The 24,564-nt window shown below is 36.1% G+C and overlaps 3 protein-coding genes across 4 annotated transcripts; 1 reads left to right on the forward strand and 2 right to left on the reverse strand.

Annotated features, from left to right (window-relative positions):
* Positions 1 to 2,584: 2,584 nt before the first annotated feature.
* On the reverse strand, positions 2,585 to 7,588 carry anks4b (ankyrin repeat and sterile alpha motif domain containing 4B). The gene is made up of 2 exons (XM_058771979.1): positions 7,349 to 7,588; positions 2,585 to 4,007 (listed from the first exon to the last, which is right to left on the reverse strand). The coding sequence occupies exons 1-2, from the start codon at positions 7,507 to 7,509 to the stop codon at positions 2,900 to 2,902; spliced, it is 1,269 nt and encodes a 422-aa protein (XP_058627962.1). The 5' UTR covers positions 7,510 to 7,588; the 3' UTR covers positions 2,585 to 2,899.
* A 3,103-nt stretch (positions 7,589 to 10,691) lies between these two features.
* slc25a17l (solute carrier family 25 member 17-like) lies at positions 10,692 to 16,615 on the forward strand. The gene is made up of 9 exons (XM_058771259.1): positions 10,692 to 10,947; positions 11,031 to 11,091; positions 12,088 to 12,154; positions 12,429 to 12,577; positions 13,475 to 13,591; positions 14,385 to 14,530; positions 14,605 to 14,700; positions 14,799 to 14,881; positions 15,693 to 16,615. The coding sequence occupies exons 1-9, from the start codon at positions 10,876 to 10,878 to the stop codon at positions 15,838 to 15,840; spliced, it is 939 nt and encodes a 312-aa protein (XP_058627242.1). The 5' UTR covers positions 10,692 to 10,875; the 3' UTR covers positions 15,841 to 16,615.
* Positions 16,616 to 16,754: 139 nt separating this feature from the next.
* dxo (decapping exoribonuclease) lies at positions 16,755 to 23,617 on the reverse strand. Of its 2 annotated transcripts, XM_058771258.1 has the most exons (7): positions 23,530 to 23,617; positions 22,818 to 23,260; positions 21,361 to 21,587; positions 21,062 to 21,281; positions 19,725 to 19,860; positions 18,518 to 18,612; positions 16,755 to 18,293 (listed from the first exon to the last, which is right to left on the reverse strand). In XM_058771258.1, the coding sequence occupies exons 2-7, from the start codon at positions 23,222 to 23,224 to the stop codon at positions 18,176 to 18,178; spliced, it is 1,203 nt and encodes a 400-aa protein (XP_058627241.1). In that variant the 5' UTR covers positions 23,225 to 23,260; positions 23,530 to 23,617; the 3' UTR covers positions 16,755 to 18,175. The 2 variants fall into 2 exon arrangements, with proteins under 2 accessions (XP_058627241.1, XP_058627240.1); XM_058771257.1 differs by having other exon boundaries at positions 22,818 to 23,600.
* Between the last annotated feature and the right edge of the window lie 947 nt (positions 23,618 to 24,564).

Below are 24,564 nucleotides of genomic sequence, written 5' to 3' on the forward strand. Positions count from 1 at the left end.
CTTTTCAGCTTTTAAGCCGGCAGACACGCCAGAAACCTAACCAAATACAAAAAAAAAAAAGCTAAACACGTGAAAATTTCATCCCTTTGAAATGTAGTGAAGTAGTACAAGTAATAAAACATTATTAAACATCAAAACACCAAAGACTTTGTAAGGGCACAGGCAATATTTCAAATGAAAACACTAAAACTGATATGAATTTTTATCCAATTAATTTTACCCATGCACATAAGCAGATTCTACATAATAATAATAATAATAAAAAACAAAAACATTGTAATAACAAGTATCTTCATAACAGGTTTTAGTTTTACTCTTTTCTTTTTTTACTTCGCTAGTTATATTAGCATTTCAGTTGGTAAATGTCTTGCAGATACAGCAGCAATAGAATGTTTTGATTTGAAAATAATAGTCTCCTCATAGATGGTCACAACTGAAAGCACGAGTTGTTTTTAGTCTATCGCTTTTAAATTACCTATCAAATAGCTTTCCTCTTTTCTGAAGCGTCTTTCAGCCAACGTTAGCTTTTCATTTAGCTATTTTTCAAGAAACAACAAATCGTAAAGCTGTGCTTTCTGAACATTTTAAATGATTTTACTCAAGAGGACGCTGTTGGTAAGTGTTCCCTTTTGAAGGGTTTTTTGCTGTTATCAAAATAATATTTGTGCTTTTGGAGTTAATCTTCGAGACAAGCTACACATATAAATGTAGTTTCTCTCCACGTTAGACTGAAGTGTCTAATAGCTTAACTTAGCTAATTTAGTTGAGTCCTTAACTGAAGCAACTGTTGGTCTCTTGCAGATGTCGGCTGAACTCTTCACAATGACTGATCATCTTTCCATCACAGATCAGCTCCTCCTTCTCTATGTTTATGACCTACATCTGAAAATCATTGACCAGGTTAAACATTCACATCATATCAATCAATACAACAACAAACAAACACTTCCTGGGCCCAGTGTTTTCCCTAACACAACTGTGCTAGTCCTAAATTTAAAGATGACTCAATTTTATTTGGCTGAAAACGTTTAACTTAGACTTTTAATCAGGCGTAGTACCGATATTTTAGTCAAAATTCATGTAAATTCTGTCAGAATTCTGTCCTCGTTCAATCACCTTCAAGTTGTTCCAAACCTATATGACTTTCTTTCTTCTGTTGAAGACTAATTAAGATATTTTAATGAATGTTTTTGTCCATGCAATAAAAGTCAATGAGTTCCAATGGCTTTTTTTGTATAGACAAGAGGGACATTCTTCAGAATCGTATTTTGTGTTTCACAGAAGTCATAGAGGTTTGAAAAGGCTGCTATAAACTACCTATTGGTTAGACTTTTCACTATAGGTACTGTTTTAAATGATTCATCGCATCCGTTTCGAATGAAGTCAGACCTTTTCTTTGCTTTCGGTAGCATTTGCAGGCTGCGCAGGAAGTACTTCACTGGAAGTTTTCACCTCAGGAGATAAAGGCAGACGATGTGAAAAACCAAAGCACTGTTCCAGCCCTGCATAAGGAGAACTGCAGCCTAAATCCAGAGGAGTCCCTTCAGAAAGAGCCTGCTGAAGAGGAAGTACTGAAGATCTCAGTGGAAGAAGCAGCAGCAGTAGCATTAGTGCAGGAGACCGTGCAAGGTTTACTTGTTACATTTCTCTGACAGTCAAAGCAAAATACACAGTGCACAAACCACCAGAAACTGCTGAAATGTAATACACTTGTTGTTTCTAACGCCCCTCTAGTCTCACATCCAGAACAGACCTCTGTTGCAGCCATCAACACCAGTGCGATGGAAAAGAAGTCCAGGAGAAAAATGAAGTATGCAATATTGTGCATGTATTCAATTGTCAACTGCATACTTAGTATTGGGACACCCCCTTCTTTAGAACAGAAAAAGGCACTTCCAAAACTGTGGCAACAAAGATGGAAACATAATTCATGTATTTAAAACTGTATTTCCATCTCTGTTGCAACAGTTTTGGAAGTGTCTAAAATGACTGAACCCATATGTACAAGTCATTGGTGTTTAGTGATGAGTTTTTGGCTCAAGATCTGCATTTAAAGTCATACCAGAGATGTTCAGCTGGCTTTCTGCAGACCAGTCAAGTTCTTCCACACTGACTGAATCAGTCATTTCTTTTTGAACCTTGCCCTATACACAGAGGCATTGTCATGTTAAATAGAAAAGGGTCCTGTCCAAACTGTTGCTATAAAATTAGAAGCACACAATTCCCTAGAATATCATTATATGCTTAAACATTAAGATTTGTACTCATGGAAATTACTAAAGTAGTCAAACCTGTTCATTAGAAGGGGGTGACCCAATACTTTTGGAAATATAGTGTGTTTTCAACTAATTGTCCTATTTATTGTCTCCTTGAAGGACCTGCGAGTGCTTCTCATGGTTATGGAGCTGCAGACGTTAGTTGCTACATCTCAAATGCATTATTTGAGATGAAGTTACTGCCAAATTAATGCCTCTCTTTTGTATCTTTTTTTATTCTGTCATTAGACATTAAAAAATTATAATGCCATACCATATATATTATGTGTCGAAGAATGTGTTCAGTGATAGATAGATAGATAGATAGATGACCTCTAGACATGAACAGTGTTTATTAAGAGATATGCAAGTTACTTTTATTTCAAAGATGAGAACAATCAACATGTTCTTGGGAGAAATGGTTGATTCTCATACAACAGCTTAAGTCAGATGTTTGTTTTGGAGATTAAACTTATTTTACTACAATAAGGACATTTTCAACTGCTGTGTTACTTCATACAATCATCAAAATCATAGAGTGAGCTATGAAAGTGAGCTATGAAACAACTACGTGATGGCAAAGGAGTGTCAGCGGAGAGAAACTGTGAATGTTTGTGTATGGCAGGATTGAGTGGTGCATGTTATTAAAGGAAGGTGTCCTTCATAACTCCAGGCTGCTCCAGCACAACTTTCCTGCGAGCCGATGCTTCCAGGATCTTCTTGCGCGGCCCCAGCTGGATGCGGATGCCTTTAAGATCGTCATCTGAGCAAAGCATAAGGGCGTCAAGATCCAGGTGTTCACGGGTGAACACAGGACCATAGTCCAACAGGCTGATCGACGCCAAGAAGGAATCCAAGTGTGAGGTCTCCTCTTCCTCATCCAGACCGATCTCCTCTTCATTCCAAGGAAGCTCTAAATCCTTGTCCAAACCCTCCAGACCTTCATCCACAGTCTCAAACAACTCTTGACGGATGAGGTACCCTAGGTCTTCTGTATTGCCGCTGGGGAGGTCTTCGGAGTCCATGGCCATTTCCATGGAGAAGTTCCTGCGGAACACCATTTTCCCGAGACCAGGTCTTTCGAAAATAGACTTGCCCTGACTGGCTCCCTCATCGTCCGAATCTCTCTTGGCATCGTCATCATCATCCTGAATTTCATCCTGCTCATTGAAGACGTCAACAAATCCAGGTTTCTCTTGCAAGCCGCTGTCTTGTTTGACAAAAATGACATTGCCGTCCCCTTGTCTACTCACTGTCCCTTTGTCTTTCTTCCCAAATTTGCGCTGGAGGGTTCCCTTGATCGTCGACGGGGTTGCTCCGTTGGTGTCTGCGGCTATGAGTTTGGAGAACTGTTCTCCATTCACGCTGCTCAAGGTACCCGAGCCGGAAAGGGAACTTCCTTCCGAGAGAGATCCGCCACGGTACATCTTGTCCATCTTATTTTGATGTCTCTTCTTGACGCGTTCGCACTGCTTCACTCTGCGCTCGGCATCTTTGGTGGCCTGTTCTTTCAGACGCGCCACCCTTTTGGCGTTCTGGCCTGTCTGTTGGGCGGCAGCGGTGTCCAGGAAGCGGACGCAGTCCATGTGGTCTCGAGAGGCGGCCACGTCCATGGGAGTGTGGAAGTCATTGTCCAGAGCGAAGAGGTTGGCTCCAAAGTTCACCAAGAAGCTGACGATCTGCATGTGACCGTTTGCAGAGGCGTGATGCAACGGCGTGTTCCCCCAGATGTCACTTTTGTTCTGATCCCCCCTACAAGACAAGTAGTATAATGAACAAGCATTTTAATTCATGTGTAGATCAGTCGACTACTTGATAGTCATAATTAGTGCTGCTTACATCACTGTCACTGTTTGTCATTCATTCGTAGGGTTAAGGGTTTGTCGGAACAAGCAAAAAAAGGCTTGGTTTTCCGTGTTGAATTGAGGTGCTGTTACTTTCCTAAGTGATTGGTGTGGAGGCAATAAACCAGGCAGAAACTTCCCATTACATATGTGACCCTGGATCACAAAACCAGTCTTAAGTCGCTGGGGTATATTTGTAGCAATAGCCAACAATATATTGTAAGGGTCAAAATGATCATTTTTTCTTTTATGCCAAAAATCATTAGGATATTAAGTAAAGCTCATGTTCCATGAATATATGACCCTATGTGACCCTGGAGCACAAAACCAGTCATAAGTAGCATGGGTTTAATTGTAGCAATAGCCAACAATACATTGTATGGTTTTGTGGTCCAGGGTCATGTAAATTGAATATCATAGACACTTTGGTACAGGCTCTTTTGACTTAGAATAAGCAACCACAGAGAACACCCTAAAAAACAACTAACAATGCCTTAGCAACCACTTGAGGTACTTGAGACCATGCAGACTCTGTCCATCTCAGTCCGAGTCCAAGACCACATTCTCATGCTCTCGGTCTTGTCATGGAGCATTTGGACTATGCCTTGAGTCTGGTATTGAGTTCTTGATCACTGTGGATACATTTTGTGGTCTGTTCCAAGTCACGCATACAATCCACCAAAACCAGAATCAGGAATAAAGGCCCACGCCAATGACAATAATTATAATGGTAACTATAACTATAAAGTTATAAAAATGGTTCTAACTCTAAGAGAATAGCAGAGTCCACACCACAACTGCTACAACATATAGGACTGATATTGCTAAAATCACTTTCAGAATTTCTTCGACTCGACTTCAAAGAGATGACAACTGCTGCGGGTTTATAGTAAGCAGGACGTCCATTGGTGTGGACTCTAATATATCTAAGGTTATTGTTGTAGTTATCGTTCTCGGTCTGAACAGGCCTTAAAGTGCACCTATTATGCTTTTTTAATTTTACCTCTCCTTTAGTGAGTAATACAGCTGTTTGTGCATGTAAACAGAGTTACTAAGCATAAAGTCCAATGGGAGTGAATCGCTCCAGCAGAAAATACTTACCTGAAACGCCTCGTTTGTAGTGATACCATTATATTTGTGACTTTGCTATGTCAACAAAATTACATATTTGCATAATGGCTGCCTACAACTCTCTAAGTGGTTGACCAATCACAACAAACTGAGACAGCTGACCAATCAGAGCAGACTTGGCTTTTAAGAAGGGCTTTAAAGAAACAGAACTAAAACAGAGCATTTCAGGCAGAGAGTGAAAAGACGTGCTGTAGCAATGTACAGTATGAGGATTTTTTTTCTTTCTTTTTTTTAAAATCATATAAATGTAGAGCCCAAACGTAAAATTATGATGTGTAAATGAACATAATATGGGCACGTTAAGAACTACAATTTAAAAATAGCCACAATCTTTGGCACTTCTCTGACGCCTCATTTGTCCTCAGCAGCAATTAAAATTCCACCCTCACATATTTTCCTGTGATGAATATGATGCTATAACCATGCAAACAGTTAATATGTAACCTGCTGTAACATAAAAGTCCACAGGTACACTCATAAAATCCCTGATTACAATATCTACAAGAGCTTATCTCTCTAAACACCATATGTTCATAGCTGGATGAGGCACACAAGGTGCAAACAAACTAAGGTGGTAAAAAGTTTTTTGTTTTTTTTTAGAGAAAGAGACACAACTTTTAGAAAGTCTCTAAGTATCCATGTCTGGGTTAGCGTTCAACACACAGTACTTTGTGCTGTTTGAGAGCCAGCCATGGCAATCATGCTCTATATCCTGAGAGAGATCGACCCCAATGCTGCAAAGAATAAATAAACTCTACGCTGGACACACTGTGGAAAAATGAAGGGGCCTATTGTTCCAGATTTGCATAACTAATTTAGCTGATTGAACTCTTGGCTTCAGCTCTGGGAGTTTTTCAAATGATGTACACAGCAAATCATGCGAGAACGAAAGTCAAAGGAGGACACAGAGCTACCCAGAGAGAAACTCTGACTGTGGGCTCAATCAATAGTGTCATTCTAATATGCTGCTATTTCAGTGGTATTTTAATGATGACGTCCGTTTTAAATTGGAGCAACATTTAAGACCTTCATGTGATTTGCTGTAGACAAGAGTGATTACTGACTCATAAAGCACACAAGTAAAAAGACTCGCCCCAAAGATCATAAAACTGGTTAAATCCGGGAAATCTGTTGTAATGTATTATAACCCCCAGTGAAAAAGAAGTACACTTCAGCATACTTTATGGAAATAATATACTTTATATACATACATATATATATATATATATATATATATATATATATACACACAAATATAAATTACGTGTGAACTGAATTATAATATTTTTTATATGTAATATAAATATATAATAATATAATATAAAAAGTTTACAGTAAATGCAGTTAGTTGGACTTTAAAGTGATTTTAAACCCACTTAAGTAGGACTTAAGTATATCTTTATATGTAATTTCATAATTATATTGTCTGAAATATGGTTAAATTGTACAGCTAAATGTGCATTTATGACAAAAAATATACTATAATGTAATTTCTAGTGAAATCTGTGTCATTAATATATTTAAATATATTAGTAATTATTTGTACCGATGACGTTTAGTAGATTTAGATTATATTAAGTTTAAATGTAATATTAAATAACACGCTACAGTTAAATTACCAAGTACATGTGCTTTAGTATGTTAGTCAACACATCAAAATAAGTGTACTTCTTTAAACACGACTAAATATTATTAAAACATAATGATTTAAAATGTACTTTAAAGTAAAAATTATCATTTGACTTTAAAAGTGTACTTAAGTGTTGTAGGAAACCTAAGTGTATCTTAAAGTGGCCTTTTATTTCATTAACATTATAGTACAGTTTTTTTAAAGATATACTAAAGATTTGAAGTACACAACAAGTGCACATGATCAAATTAACGTAAACTGTTTGATATGTAACACGGATATCTATATAGTCATCAATGCTTAAAAAACAATTGTAAGACACACAAAGCAAGGCAACCACTGCAAAACTTTTTAATAGCATTAACCTAAACTAAAACGAATATTACTCTGCAAACTTAATGTATAGAATTCAATTATTAAACCAATAGCCAATGAACAGGATCAGTACAGAAAGTTTTGTACATAGAAAACAGGTTTTGTGAGCTCACCCTCTACTGCAAATGAGCTGCAGAGCTTCAATGTGTCCGTGGTAAGCTGCCCAGAGAGTGGGTGTCATGCCATCCTCATCCGGGGTGTTCAGATCTTTCCTTGTGGCTTCTTTCAAAAGATCCAAATAGCCATCGATGGCTGCTTTGTGATATCGTGACATGATTGTAATAACGATCTCTCTTCTTCAGCGAGTAAATGTGTTTTGTGGAGTGTCACAGGACCATGTCTGCAGGCATCTGGCGTGCTCTGTCTCTGCGTCTGAGGGAGGAGAAACTCTGATCTCACTGCCTCGACATGACACCACTATCACTGTCATAAACTAAAGTCCAGAGTGAGCTGTTATTGCTTACCATCAGTGTTAGCGTGCAGAGATATAAACAGGGATAACTATTTGCTCTTTTTTTAAACAAATATTTTATAGTTCTTTGATCATTTTAGATTTCAATTTCTTGAAAAAGTGTTTCATTATATGGTTTTAAAGTGTTCATATTTTTGGTTTGATATCATTTATTGATATGCCACTTGTCCCCTAACAGAGTATTTATGTGTTAGTTAGGTGCAGGACTATAAGCTTAGACCATGCGCTATACCATGTCTTATACAATTTTATTTTGAGTGCAAAGTGCAATTTTTTTTGCTGCCAGAGCAACACGGAAGTGGTCATGAGTAGGTGTATACCCTTGCACGAAAATTATAATCAACATATTAAATGATTGTAATTGATGTATATTGAAAATATACAGAATAATATGTGACCCTGAAGCACAAAACCAGTCTTAAGTCGCTGGGGTATATTTGTAGCAATAGCCAACAATACATAGTACGGGTCAAAATTATTGATTTTTCTTTTATGTCAAAAATCATTAGGATATTAAGTAAAGATCATGTTCCATGAAGATATTTTGTAAATTTCCTACTGTAAATATATCAAAACTTAATTCTGATCAGTAATATGCATTGCTAAGAACTTCATTTGGACAACTTTAAAGGCGATTTTCTCAGTATTTTGATTTTTTTGCACCCTCAGATTCCAGATTTTCAAATAGTTGTATCTCAGCCAAATATTGACCAAACCATACATCAATGGAAAGCTTATTTATTCAGCTTTCAGATGATGTATAAATCTCAATTTGAAAAAAAAATTGACCCTTATGACTGGTTTTGTGATCCATGGTCACATACAGGTGCTGGTCATATAATTAGAATATCATCAAAAAGTTGATTTATTTCACTAATTCCATTCAAAAAGTGAAACTTGTATATTATATTCATTCATTACACACAGACTGATATATTTCAAATGTTTATTTCTTTTAATTTTGATGATTATAACTGACAACTAAGGAAAATCCCAAATTCAGCATCTCAGAAAATTAGAATATTACTTAAGACCAATACAAAGAAAGGATTTTTAGAAATCTTGGCCAACTGAAAAGTATGAACATGAAAAGTATGAGCATGTACAGCACTCAATACTTAGTTGGGGCTCCTTTTGCCTGAATTACTGCAGCAATGCGGCGTGGCATGGAGTCGATCAGTCTGTGGCACTGCTCAGGTGTTATGAGAGCCCAGGTTGCTCTGACAGTGGCCTTCAGCTCTTCTGCATTGTTGGGTCTGGCATATCGCATCTTCCTCTTCACAATACCCCATAGATTTTCTATGGGGTTAAGGTCAGGCGAGTTTGCTGGCCAATTAAGAACAGGGATACCATGGTCCTTAAAACAGATACTGGTTGCTTTGGCACTGTGTGCAGGTGCCAAGTCCTGTTGGAAAATGAAATCTGCATCTCAATAAAGTTGGTCAGCAGCAGGAAGCATGAAGTGCTCTAAAACTTCCTGGTATACGGCTGCGTTGACCTTGGACCTCAGAAAACACAGTGGACCAACACCAGCAGATGACATGGCACCCCAAACCATCACTGACTGTGGAAACTTCACACTGGACCTCAAGCAACGTGGATTGTGTGCCTCTCCTCTCTTCCTCCAGACTCTGGGACCCTGATTTCCAAAGGAAATGCAAAATTTACTTTCATCAGAGAACATGACTTTGGACCACTCAGCAGCAGTCCAGTCCTTTTTGTCTTTAGCCCAGGCGAGACGCTTCTGACGCTGTCTGTTGTTCAAGAGTGGCTTGACACAAGGAATGCGACAGCTGAAACCCATGTCTTGCATACGTCTGTGCGTAGTGGTTCTTGAAGCACTGACTCCAGCTGCAGTCCACTCTTTGTGAATCTCCCCCACATTTTTGAATGGGTTTTGTTTCACAATCCTCTCCAGGGTGCAGTTATCCCTATTGCTTGTACACTTTTTTCTACCAGATCTTTTCCTTCCTTCGCCTCTCTATTAATGTGCTTGGACACAGAGCTCTGTGAACAGCCAGCCTCTTTTGCAATGACCTTTTGTGTCTTGGCCTTGTGCAACGTGTCAACGGTCATCTTTTGGACAACTGTCAAGTCAGCAGTCTTCCCCATGATTGTGTAGCCTACAGAACTAGACTGAGAGACCATTTAAAGGCCTTTGCAGGTGTTTTGAGTTAATTAGCTGATTAGAGTGTGAGACCAGATGTCTTCAATATTGAACCTTTTCACAATATTCAAATTTTCTGAGATACTGAATTTGGGATTTTCCTTAATTGTCAGTTATAATCATCAAAATTAAAAGAAATAAACATTTGAAATATATCAGTCTGTGTGTAATGAATGAATATAATATACAAGTTTCACTTTTTGAATGGAATTAGTGAAATAAATCAACTTTTTGATGATATTCTAATTATATGACCAGCACCTGTATATTGTGTTAATATATTACAATATATCGAATAATACATAAGGAATTGCCACTTTTGATATATTAAAAATATGCAATAATTCATTTACTTATCATTTATATTCAGTAATGCACTTTAAATGCGTGTGTGTGTGCTGTCACATGTATATCTATGTATTTTAGCAATCAGTCTAAGTTATCAAAGTCAGTTCTCATTTTTCAGCCACTATGTTCCCACGATTTTAACAAGACATGCAATTGTCCAAAATTAATTTAATATTTGATTTAAATAAACTCTTTTTCTTATAAGCCACACATGGTCCATGCATACATTGCAGCATTATAAAAAAATATAAACGCTAGGATGTAGAAATGTATTATTTAATCTGTTGAGAAATGTTTCTTGAGCAGCAAATCAGCATATTTTAACGATTTATGATGGACACTGAAGACTGGAGTAATGATGCTGAAAATCCAGCTTTACATATCACAGTAATTAATTATAATCGTGAATGTCCAACCCGATGTGTTGTGCATCATCCGGCCGCTAGAGGCGGTAAAGAGCAGCGGCTTCGAGAATACCAGCACAACGAGCCAGCCACTGAAGATACTGTTATGAACGCGGAAGTTGTGATTCTGTTGTCGCACGTAATGAATATGAATTAGGCCGGGAATCATTTGTTGTGACTGTCAGCTAATTTGTGTAAAGTAAAGACGCAGCAATCTGGTTTGTAGGCTAAAGAGAGAGTGTAAGAGAGATGTCAGACAGCAGCATCTCCGTCCGGCTGCTGTCGTATGAAACACTGGTGCACGCTGTGGCAGGTGCAATGGTGAGCGAAAGAAGTGTTTCCCGTCAGTCTAATGATATTCTGAATCAGGGATGTCTGCTAAGCTATGTTTTATTGCCTTGTAGGGCAGTGTTACAGCAATGACAGTGTTTTTCCCTCTGGACACAGCCAGGATCAGACTGCAGGGTGAGTTACATTATAATAGAGTAATTATGGATTTATTTTGTTATTTACTGGACAGTTTCCATTTGATATTTACTGGCATGTAGTGTAATAATCATGGTTTCATTTTTAAATATTGCAAAGTGAAGAAAAATTTTGAAAATGAGAACAATTCTGAAGGAAAAGGTATTAAATAATAATGCCATGTTAACGTTAGTTTTTATTAGTGGATGCACACATTCTAGTCATGCTATTCTTTAAAACGTTTAATTAGCTAAAAAATGTGTACCCTCCTCTATAAATTGATCTTTTGTCCAATATCACCAAACTCGTTTATTTAAATTCATTGGTGAATGAAGATGTGGGAGCTTTTTCCAGTTTGTGTAGATGCTTTGTGACAGATTGCATATTTCTAAGGCCTCTAAATCATCAACATGATCAAAACTTTGCTGAGAAACCTGTTGTACGTGACTTCTGTCGTTCTGTCATTGATTGATAGTTTATATACTCTTTTAGCAAGTAAAGGTGTTTTAGTTTAATTGTAAAAATGTCCTCCTTAAGGTTGTGATTCATCTTTTTGCGGTGAAATCTGATGATTTTTTTATAAAGTAAATGTAAATTAATTCCTGATGAATCACATATACAAAACATAAAACACAACTTAATTTAGATTAAATAAACTGTTCCATTTAAAGAAAAAAAAAAACCTTTCTGGCTATTAATTCATATGTCTTACAGCAGGGGTCACACCTGCCTTGAAGTTTCAAGTATACCTAGTAAGACATTGATTAGCTGCTTCAGGTGTGTTTGATTGGGGTTGGAGCTAAACTCTGCAGGACACCGGCCCTCCAGGACCGTGTCTGGTGACCCCTGCTTTACAGGGTTAAGTATAAATGGTGCATGTAGCCTGTCAGTTAATATAAGGTCATAGGTCATGGTTTTAGATGAAGCATAACATGTCACACTGCAGGAGGACACGTGGTAAAGTCATGTCAATTTCACATTTGTGATGTGTTTCAGTGGATGAAAACCGTAAATCCCAGTCCACCCCTATCATTCTGGCTGAGATAGCGAAGGAGGAGGGCATGTGAGTTACTCAGTTCAGTGTGCACGACACAGCAGGACGTCCTGAGAGGGACATTTCAAACATCAGTGTATATGCTGGGTCTAAAACCAGTGCAAGCACTGTATATTTTTAAAATAGTGTGTGAGTGAAGATAAGTGAACTCATGAACATCTGTAGGCACTGCTGCACATACGTGTCGTTTTTAACCACCCATGAATGTGCTTGGAAGTGGGTTTGAAAAAAATAAGTGCAGATAATGAAATGGATTTCACGAAGCCGTTTGATTGTGTTTCAGATTGTCTCTGTATCGTGGCTGGTTTCCCGTCATTTCTAGCCTTTGCTGCTCTAACTTCGTGTACTTCTACACGTTCAACACACTGAAGAGAGTCATGGTCTCGGACCGGTCCAAGCCTAGCAAAGATTTGCTCATGGGCTTCATATCAGGTACTGAAAGTTTGAGCTGAACCCTCTTCAAATGTTGGCCTATTTCTTTTAAGAATTTCACAATTTCCTCTTGCTACCATGCTGCATGCAATTTTTTACTAAGGTGGTCTTGATTATTTCTCGGTTGTTACTTTGTTGCAGTATTATTTATATAATATTATATCATTTTTAATATTATTTGTAATTTCTTAATATTTTTGTAATTTTGTTGTGATATTTCTATTTAGGTTAAAATTTCAGTGCTAGGCAACGATTAATCGCATCCAAAATTAAAGTTTTTGTTTATATGTGTGTGTGCTGTGTACATTTATGTATATATAAAGACACACACATACAGTATATATTTTGAAAATATTTACATGTATATATTTATATTCATATAATTTATATTACATATAAATATATTTAATATATAAACATATTTTTCATAAATAAATATATATATATATATATATATATATATATATATATATATATATATATATATATATACACACACACACACACACACGTGTGTGTATATTTATTTATATATATACATAATAAATATACACAGTACACACACACATTATGTACACAAAAACCTTTATTTTGGATGCGATTAATCATTGCCTAGCACTATTTTTTTTTTTATCTAGTTTCAGTTTTAGTTCTGTTTTGTTTTTATTTCCAGTTAGTAATTTTAGTGCTTCAACTTTAAACAAAACTGTGTTGCATCTTAAACTTCATCTACACAGTTTATATTTTTTGTTCAGCTTTATTTCAATTAACAAAAATGTTTTAATAGTTATAGTAAATGAAAATAACCGTTTTATTTTTATTGCAACATTGAAAAATATTACTTCACCTGTAAGCATTATAAAGTCCACTCATTTCTTCTTGTTTCATTTAATTTAGGAGCTGTTAATGTGCTCCTGACGACCCCCATGTGGGTGGTGAACACACGACTGAAGCTTCAGGGGGCAAAGTTCAGGAACGAAGAGCTCCATCAGACCCACTATAAAGGCATATTTGGTCAGAGCCGCTCACACACACACACATTTATCTCATGAGGTATAAACTCCAAGCCAGTGTTCAGTCAAGTCATTTAGTAGTAAAGCACATTTCAAATCAACAGCGGTTGATGCAGAGTGCATACAGCTGAAAAATCATCCTCCCAAATCTAGAGCCTGATCTGATCTGCATCTTCTGTGGTATTCTTACTCAGTCCTCTTATTATTAGATTACTGCTGTAATTGAAAAAGATAAGGAGGAATTGATTCTGGACTGTTGAATGTTTGAAAGTTAATGCTCACCTGAGGTAATAATGCAAGTGGAGTGGTCATTATGCCATAAGTATGGATTATTTTTCAATAATTCAGTAGTCTGGAGTCAATTATTCCATGATTTCCACATGTACAAGACATTTTTCATCATTTTCATTGCTTGTGTAGAACTAGTACGTTCTTACGCCCCTGATTAAGTATCTTGCTCAGAAACAACACAAGCTGCATTTGATCGTTCAGAAGCATCTGTAAGAAGGTGGCTGTAATGCGGCCAACAAAAAGAATTTAGAATAAAATATTCAAAAATATCAGTGTTATAAAGCAATAAGGTGAAGGTCACATTAGTAAAATTTCACGGACAATAAAAATGTAAATTTTGAACCTGTCGTGAAATCTCCGTGAGGAAATTTTGCGCTCAAATGAAATTCCTAATCATGGATTCCTATTGAAATGCATCAGACTATACTGACTGCACTTTATTAAAATAATAGGCTTGCGTGGTCAGCAGTATATCAAATCATCTTGTTGTTTTTCTCTCAAAGATGCCTTCTCCCAGATAATAGCCAATGAGGGAGTGGGAACGCTGTGGAACGGGACGCTGCCGTCTCTCGTGCTGGTGTTCAACCCCGCTGTGCAGTTCATGTTCTACGAGGCCATGAAGCGAAGAGCAGGACGTGGAGACAGGAAGGTGAGGGACAAAATACTGCCATCATTTATATGTGAATTTGTGGAATAACTCAAATGTGTCATCTTTATGGGCAGATATCATCATTTGAGATCTTTTTCATTGGTGCCATCGCTAAAGCTATTGCAACATCTGCAACGTATCCTCTGCAAACGGTTCAGGCCATTCTGAGGGTAATACCATCAATATGATCGCAGCAAACCATTGCATTATATAATACACTTGACAGATGCTGATAGACAGTGAATATTTCCCATTGCTTCCTCTGCAGTTTGGCCAGTATAAATCAGACGGTAAAGGGGGTCTAGTGGGCAGCCTGAAGAATGTGGTTTCTTTGCTAATGGACCGGATCAAGTAAGTCCACCTCAGTCACTGTTGTTTAATACTCAGTATTACTGGTTATCAACCAGAGTGATTATAGCTAAAACACAAGTTAAAACATTTTTATAACTTAAGATAAACTGAAATTTTTATATATATATATATATATATATATATATATATATAGTTCCCAAAGAAAGTATTGTTCATTTCAGCTTAATGTAAAATATATATATTAAAAAATGAACAAAAATTATAGCTATATATAATAGTAAAATTAAAAAAATATATATATCTAAAATAAATTTAATTTTGAAAATTAAATATGCAAAAATATCTAAAATATAAACTAATTCAAACTATTAATAGCTATAGTAGTATCTCAACAGTATCTACTAAAATAACACTGTTATCGTGTTATCAACCAGTATTATTCATTGATTAATAGTGAGCAATATTGAATATGCATACTGCCTGTTTTCACCTTTTAGATGTCTTTTGTCATCATCTAGTGCTCAGTTAATCTTTACAAACATTTAATTATTCTGTAAAATTTTTATCTGATCTGAAAATGTCAAGATTTAAGTTGTTTAATTTGTATAATAATAATATATAATGGCTAGCGTTTAAAACTACTGATTTAATTTTTTTTAATGTTTCCCCCCCCACAAAATAGTATAGTTTTTTCATAGCTTCCATTTATTGGCTTCTGGCCATAACATCAAAATTATTAGCAGCTTATTAGCTAGAATTTTTTTATTTTGATGTCTGCAGTGTTGTTCTAGTTTCTATCCATCAAACATGGCTGAATTGTTTTGATGAGCTTGTGTCCTGTGTGTGACAGGAGACACGGGCTCTTGGGTTTGTATAAAGGTCTAGAGGCGAAGCTGCTCCAGACCGTGCTGACGGCCGCCCTCATGTTCGTGGTGTATGAGAAGATCACTGCCGCCACGTTCAAACTCATGGGCCTCCAGAAGAAACTCAAGCACTGAGATACGGTTAGCCTTCACCACTGAGCGACTTATTCATGACTACCTCTAACCTACACACACCCTCAGGAGGAGCTCCACATATCCCATCAGCCATTGCTCCTCGGGGTACGGTCTCAGTCCTACCACAACATAGGTCTGTTTAAAGCAAAAATAGCATTTATGTACTTTTAGTTTATAACATGTTCTTTTAAAAGTTTACAAGGTCAAGTTTCTTTTATCAGAATCTTAGATTAAATGCTTACTGATGTAAAACACCTTAAAGCCAAAAGGTATAAGTATTTTATAACATTTCAATGGTTAACCCAAAGCAAATCATAATTAGTTGAGTGATTCTGAACTTAAAGGTGATAGTTAAGCCCAACATGAAACATTTTCAATCAGTAACTTAAATTCTCGTCTGTTTCTTACATAAAGCTATTGTATGACTTCAGAAAATGTATAATGTAGCTCACAAGTTTAAAAAATGTGTAGAAAAAAAAAACATTCTTCAGAATATCTTTTGTTTCACAGTGGAAATCAGTACATGATGGTGAGTAAATAACAGATTTTAGATTATTATAATTTTTTTGTTTTTGTTAAAAGTGTCTAACAAGAGACGTTTGGTTTTCAGTCGGAAACTAGAAAGTGTGTGAAGGTTTGGTTCCGTCATGTGAATAGAGATCAGTTAATAATTAGTGCTGCCAAACGATTAGTCGCATCCAAAATAAAAGTTTTTGTTTACATAATACATGTGTGTGTACTGTGTATCTTTATTGTGTGTATATATAAATACACACACATGCATGTATATATTTAAGAAAAATTTTACGTTTATATATTAAATATATGATATAATTTATATGAATTTAAATATATACATTTTCAATATATATGCTGTATGTGTGTCTTTTATATATACATAATAAACACAGTACACACACATATATTATGTAAACAAAAACGTTTATTTTGGACGCGATTAATCAGCACTAATAATAATGTGCTTCGATCAATACAGTAGAGCCTTATAAGTGATGTGCTCTTATGTCACGTGACAAACCAGGCGATTATCTCTGGAAACAAATGTGTTTGAACATCAGCGGTGTCCTCTCTGATGCTCCACGTCAGTGTTACTGAAATATAACTGAAAGCCTGTTTTTGCACAATTAACAATTTTGGCACCACTTGATGTAAAATCTGGATCTTGGAGCAAAACTGGTTGCGAACCACCGAGTGTAGAGGATGTTTTTCTTTTATGGTTGCGTTTTAACATCTCTCCCAGTTTCAAATCATAAGTTTTGAAAGTTCGGTTGAGCATGAGTTTTGTTCAGTCACTTGAAAGAGATTATCACATTTTAGCATTCATGAAAGGCATTTAAAAGTGAATTTATTCACACCATACTTGCCTTAATTTATGCCTTTTTTTTTTTTTTTTGAGAGCACTGAAGTCTTACCTGCTGTGACAATGAAACTGTTTGATCTTGTGGACCATACACAGCAAGATATTAAAAACTAAAACAGTTTACATAACGAAATTGCAACTAAGACTTTGTACTCAAGTTTCTTTATTTCAGAATTTATAGTGCACATTTTGTACTTTCATTTGTAAAACCTTAACTGTTATTTAACTGTACTGTACTTTTGGCATGTTTAAATGAATTTTAATAAAAGCTATGGAAGAAATCCTGTGAGGAATAATTTCTCTGAGTTGATATAACCCAAAAGAGTCCCGCATGTGACAGGGAGGAAAAAACAAGATATCATGATCATGAATTAAGAATTCCTTGTTTAAGTCATGTCCATGTTGTACTAATTTATTAGCTTTAGTTAAATCTATATTAAAATGAGGGAATGAGAAAATTGTGGTAATAAAGTCATTTTTTCATAGTGGAATATATGGACATTGTTTGTACAAACATTCATTTAAATTGTCACGTGGAATTATAAGAATTTACATAACAGCTTTACAATAAATTTCATGAATTAGGGCCAGTGTGTTGTAAATGATGCCATATTGTATAGCACTGTTAAATTTATAAAATATCTGACTTCAAATATGTACATTATCTTTTTGTTAAATATCTCAAGGATATTTTGAGGTTATCAACATAATGGATAAAATCCCAATATATTTATAAAAAGTCAACGTGCCATGGACATCAAGTGGATATGTTTGGTTAAACTATTCTTTCCAAGGCCACAAACTGAATCCAGAGCATTCATAGAAAACACAAGCAATGGCAAGTCATGCACTGCTCTGATACAGTATGTACATGATTCATAAACAAGACAAAGATGTCCTTATGAATGCCTGATGCACTGCGTACAGTGTGAGCTCAGTATATCAGTGGTGAGATTAATTATGACTGCTCATGTCCTTGATGTACCACTCTGGTAAGAAGGTATACTGAGAGTCTCTGTGGACGGTGTAGGTCACGTCTCGGTGTGGATCCCATGTGAACAGGTACACCAGTCTGAAAGACATCACATCAGACCAGTCACAATCCAGCCAAAAAAAAAAAGGTATGGGACTTGATCTTTAGGGATTGATTTGAGTTAAATCGTAAAGGATTACAACAAGAAACTTTCTTATTTTCCAACATGCACTGATGAAATGTTCAAAATAAGACCTTGAAAGTGAGTAGGGACTATTTTTATTTAATGCCAACACATTGTCGATCACATGCAACCCTCTTACCTTGGGTCGTCGTCTTTGACGACTGATTTGACAAAGGACAAGAAATCGTTGCAGAAATTCATGCAGACTGTTGGCTTCCAGCAGTTGAACTCATTCTACAGAATAAACAGAAATTAAAACATCAATGAACTGCGTTATTAGGCATCACAGATGTGCTCCCAAAGCAAAGGCTGTTCAAAATGTGTTTGTTTTTTTGTGTTTATGGCCAAATTCTAAGGCAGCATCACGTGTATCCTTCATAAGGCAATCCCAGAATGCATTGCAATGGGCTCAGAGAAAATTTGACATTCAAAATTTTTACTAAGATTTCAATTCCATTTAACATGACTGATAAATATAGTTCAATCTAACTACAAACTGACTAATTTACGCAATAATTGTGTATGCCATGTATTTTTATGAACTATTATTCAAACTACTGTTTTTAAATGAATACGTTTACTCATCAAGGACACATTAACCTGTTCGAAAGTGACAGTAAAGACATTTATAAAGTTACAAAAGATTTATATTTAAAATAAATGCTGTTCTTGTGAACTTTCTATTCATCAAAGAATCCTGAAAAAAAATGTATCACCGTTTCCACAAAAATATGAAGCAGCACAACTGTTATTATCACAACAACGATAATAACAAGAATGTTTGTTGAGCAGGAAATCAGCAAATGTGACCCTGGACCACAAAACCAGTCATAAGAATCAATTTTCAAAAATTAAGATTTCTACATCATCTGAAAGCTTCCATTGATGTATGGTCTGTTAGGATATGACAATATTTAGCGGAGATACAACTATTTGAAAATCTGGAATGTTGAGAAAATCGCCTTTAAAGTTGTCTAAATGAAGTTCTTAGCAATGCATATTACTAAACAAAAATGAAGTTTTGATATATTTACGGTAGGAAATTTACAAGATATCTTCATGGAACATGATCTTTACTTAATATCCTGATGATTTTTGGCATAAAGGAAAAATCAATAATTTTGACCCATACAATGTATTTTTATCTACAAATATACCATATATAAACAACAAATTTTAAATATATTAAAATAAAAAAAAATTGAATAGTAATAACGTTTCACAATATTACTGTTTTTACTGTATTTTCGATCTAATAAATGCAGCATTGGTGAGCATAAAAGACATCTTTTAAAAACATTAAAAAATCTTACAGACTAATCTTATATGGTTATATAGAAACAAACCTTGATGAGTTGTGAAATTTTCGAGGTTGGGAAGGTCTCAACAGACACCACTATCCCGTCATGGTCTCGAAACCCAGCGACTATCTGTGGCACTCCAGGAAGAAACGACTGCGCCCACCATTTCAGAAGCTTGTACCTACAAGAGGAATATATATACATGTTTCTAAGAGGCTAGCTGTTGTTTTACTCATCCTCAAGTTGTTCCAAACATGTAAGAGATTCTTTCTTCCGTTGAGCACAGACGAAGACATTTTGAAGAACGTTTGTAATCAAACATTTGATGGTAGCCATTGACTTCCATAATAGGGGAAAAAAATACTATGGAAGTCAATAGCCATCTATTCTAGCCATCGATAGCATTTTGGGATATCGCATAAAAAATAAAAAAAAACGCTGAATGGAAACGCCAAGATGCGCATAAATTTAAAAATGCGCATAAAAAACTTATGCGCTCAACTAAGTTGGATAAATTTCTCATCCGGTAAGAAAACATGCGCATAAACATGCGATGGAAACCTTTTACCAAATAAATTGCTTATTGCGCATCAAAAAAGATATGTGACTTTGCAATGGGACAGCATAAAATTGGACCAACCAACGGATTGAGCTCATTGCACAGCATCTGAAATACTAGTTACGTCATTCTAAAATGCTTGAGTAAAGTCTCGTCAAAGTGCTTCATTATAATTAACTCCTTCGTTATAATTAACGTTTCCAAACAGCTATGAAGCTCGTAATTTATTGTATACAAAAATTATTATATACAGTGCCTTCTCCTACTGCAGCAAATTACATTTTTCTTTCTGATATTTAGTGCAAGTCAATCAGGAAGTGACGATTTTGTTCTCGTCAACTCGCTGGATGGAAAGTGCTTTATCTGCAATATTCCTATTTCATGTGCATGATTTTAATTCGTAACTTTGGATGGAAACCCGGCTATATCCCTACGTATATGTTGAGAACGACAGAAGCATTTGCATGGAATCAAGGCGACAGATTTTCTGACGGAGAGGTGATCTAATCTCTTTTCCATCGCACTGCGAACAAAACTGGCCAACGGACAACATATGCACTTTTGGTCACATGACCATGTTGCTCACAATCAAACTATTTTTCTAAGTGCCAGTGAACAGCAGGAAGACTCTAGTTGGGCTGTGCAATGTAATAATAATTTATTTTTCAAGCGCCGCCGTTATTTGAATTTCCTTTCAACCACATTGCTGTTTTTTAAAATAAAAATCAGACCTCATTTTTGTGCCGAACATACGTGTTGGTGTGAACAGGTCTTAATTTTGTGGAATGAGCAGCTGGTGTTGACGCCACATTGATAGTTTCACCTGTGGAAGTTGCTTCGTTGCTTCGGGGTGCAGATTTCTGCAGAGGTCTTGAGCTCCACATAACATCCCGGTGCTGGAGGAGCATCGCGGTCTTTGACGCGGCAGTCCACCTCTCCAGAGAAGAGCAGTTTATGGTCGGCCAGACGCGTCTGAACCACCGTACAGAACGCTTCATTGGTGTTCACGACGCCCCCTGGGTTTGGAGCCCCATCCACATCATCTTAAAAGGAAGGAAAACGGTCCGTAAGTGGTGAGATCCATTATCAGTCTGATAGCACAAAATACTAGACGTCCCAGACCTGCGCATGTGTACTGCTCAAACTTGTAGCCCCAGTACATCATCTCCGCCTGCCGCTCGGAGCGGGTCTCTTGGTCCACTCTGGCCGCCTCTGTTTCCACCTCACTGATGTAGATGGTGCCTCTGAACTTGGAGGCGGCCAGCATCCATCCCTCATGAGTCTCGTACGGGGTGGTCAGCACTTTGGTTAGGTGTCCTCTCCATGTCACGAAGTCCACTCCTAGAGCACTGCAAACACACTCAATAACTCAACAGAAAACAAGACACAACTGACAGAAACAAGACAGCTGTGCTAAAGTGCTAGTATTGCTGAGGTACTATTATAGTTTTTGATTAATATTCTGAATTATGTTTTTTTTATGAAAGTTTTAGTACTTTTGCTGTGTGTTTGTGTCATTTTTACATCAGATTTAGTTTTTATTTTAGTACATCGCCTAAAAGAAAATGAGAACTGTTGCATTGGGAACTAGTTGATTTTTATTTTTTTTGTAACATTTATTTTACTATATTTCAAGCAAGTGTTTGTGGTTTTAAGTTTAGTTAACTATAATAATCCAGCTGCGCAGTACATACATTCAGATTACATAAAATGGCTTGAATATGCCTCTTCCATTGTAAGCAAGTTCTGAAAATCAAAAATACAATTAGACTTTTTTTTCCCCCCTTAAAAAAAACGTCAGGGTTAGACAACTGTCCTGACATAGTAATGAATTTAAGTAATTTGGTATAGTTTATTATTCATAATCATATTCTTATTATTATTAATTTTCATTTCAGTTTAATTGTTTAGTTTTGTTTTAGTACATCAGTTTAAACGGAATGAAAAATGAGAAATGTTGCATTGTAACTAGCTGAGAATTCTTTTTTTTCTTCAAATTTTATTTTAAATAATGTCACGTAACACTTGTGTTTTATTAATTAAAGTATTAAAAATACATTAAAACGTAATTTATACAAAAAATGAGTTGAACACACCAATCTCTAGGGGTATCTTAACTACTTTAGTATAAACTTATTTAAAAAATATTGTAAAAAATCTTTACTGCTTACAAAAAAACAACAGGCTGGGGAAAAACACTCCAAACTAATAACTAACAAAGGTAATTATATCATAAAAAGGACGGCTGCAGATCCTCATGATGACTCAGACTAATGGGGAGCACGATGTTCGATTAAATAAGATATTAGATAAAAATATATTAGATTGTCTCGCTTTTGTTTTTAAAAGGCAAGGTTAGTTCCAGTAAAATGTCATGTGCAACTCCCCCAAAACATAATGATATTTATGCACGAATAATTATTCGTTATTATTATATAATTATAATACACACACACACATAAAATGCAATGCATGTGTAATAGGAGCTTATTGTAGGTCTGTCTTTAATTACACGTTACTGTTATTGTTAAAAGCCATTTCTTGATAGAGAAGTAAAAGGTGCAGAAGGTGTTTCTGACCTGGATGAGGGGGTTTGGACCCTGGTTTGGATCTTGTCTCTGTTGGCCAGAATCCACTTCAGCACATGATCAAGCTTTTCTTTCACGCTGTCATCTCGTTTGACGAAGCGGCTGGTGTATCCGTCCCTTAAATTAAAATCTGGGCTCTTTGTGGGCTGCACATAATAGCGCAGCTGCCTCTGGTCGTTGCAGAAGTTCCTGCGAGAGTCCAGAGAGAAGCAGCCCACCTCCACGGGCTGCTTATAGAGAGGGAAGTTCCTCTCGTACAGCTGTCTGTGAGCGCTCAGAGCCTTCTGGCCTTCCTCGGTCGATCTGTGGCGTTTATCCGTCTTATAATCACCGCTGGGGTCTCCGCATCGTTTATAAACGGACTCCTGGTGATGGTCTCTGTGGTAACGTTGAGCCATGGCGCGCTTTTAGTGTCGTGTGATGAGTTAAACCCCCTGCAGATCTCAGCATTAGCAAATATATATTGATATTACGTGTTTATCTAATCAAGTAATGCAAGTATGAATGAATACAATGAGGTTCTTAATAGGAAGTAGGTAGCCAACCAGCCTATGTGATAGCAACAACAGCTCTTCCATTAGCGAACATGTCTTTCTCGAGAATTTATAATCAATAAAAATAATCTTTCATAGGGAATGTTTAATAATACGTTGAGTTTCAAAAATAAACGTGGTCCTTAGTTAGGATTAAATTGATATCTCACCCAGATAACAAATAGCCTACTGTTAGCGGAGCAAGCGTGTAAACAGCAATGAAAACATGAAAACACGCCTTCAAAATAAAAGCCCTACATTCTAACTTCAAAATAAAAGTGCGCATGATAAATATTAAAGTCTGCATGAAGTGAAAATTAACCCTATCTATTTTATAAATATTACATTTGGAAGATTTGTCACTACTTCTGTTTCATCACTAATTTAAAACGTTTGATTTACATTTATTGGACACATGAATGAATCAAAAATGGACATTTGGAGGCAACATTTCCTTTTGATCACCATCTTATGTATCATGTGAAATCTAGGCCTACTATGCTGGGTTTGCTATACCCTGACAATACAGTCCTGAAATAAAGTCCCAAAATAAGCTGTTAATATATTTCTTGCTGTGGCGGTACTAAAAATGCCAAGTGCAGCAATCAGCTTCAGACAATATTACACAATTAATTAAAGCAACAGACTTTAACCTTTGAGATTTATTTATTTATTTTTACAGTATATGAAAATGTCATTATTTGTTTTTCTTAAAAATTCCTCATGATTTTTAGAATTAAAGTTAAAGGTATAGGCCTAGTTCACCACCAAAATGAAAGTGTCTTTGTTCTGTGGAACACAGAAAAAGATATTTTGAAGAATGTTGGTAACCAAAGAGTTTCGGTTCCCATTGCCTCCCATCATATTTCTGTCCATACAGTGAAAGTCAACAGGAACCAAATCTGTTTGGTTACCAACATTTTTTTAAAATATCTTCTTTTGTGTTCCGCAGAAGAAATTAAGTCGCCAGTTTGGCATGACATGAGGGTGAGTAAATGATGACAGAATCTGACAGAAACTATCCCTTTAAATCAGGAACGGACTTGGGTTGCTCCAGGATGATAATACCATTAAAAATATGGATAATTCCATATATTTATTAGGACCATCTGGAGAATTCGATCATGCAAATAACTTTTTAAAATATTTTTTTCACCTCTATAATTAGAATTAGAATGAGCTTTATTCACCAAGCGTGCACTAAC

This window comes from Onychostoma macrolepis, chromosome 03 (genome assembly GCF_012432095.1).
Source record: "Onychostoma macrolepis isolate SWU-2019 chromosome 03, ASM1243209v1, whole genome shotgun sequence".
Lineage (NCBI taxonomy): Eukaryota > Metazoa > Chordata > Actinopteri > Cypriniformes > Cyprinidae > Onychostoma > Onychostoma macrolepis.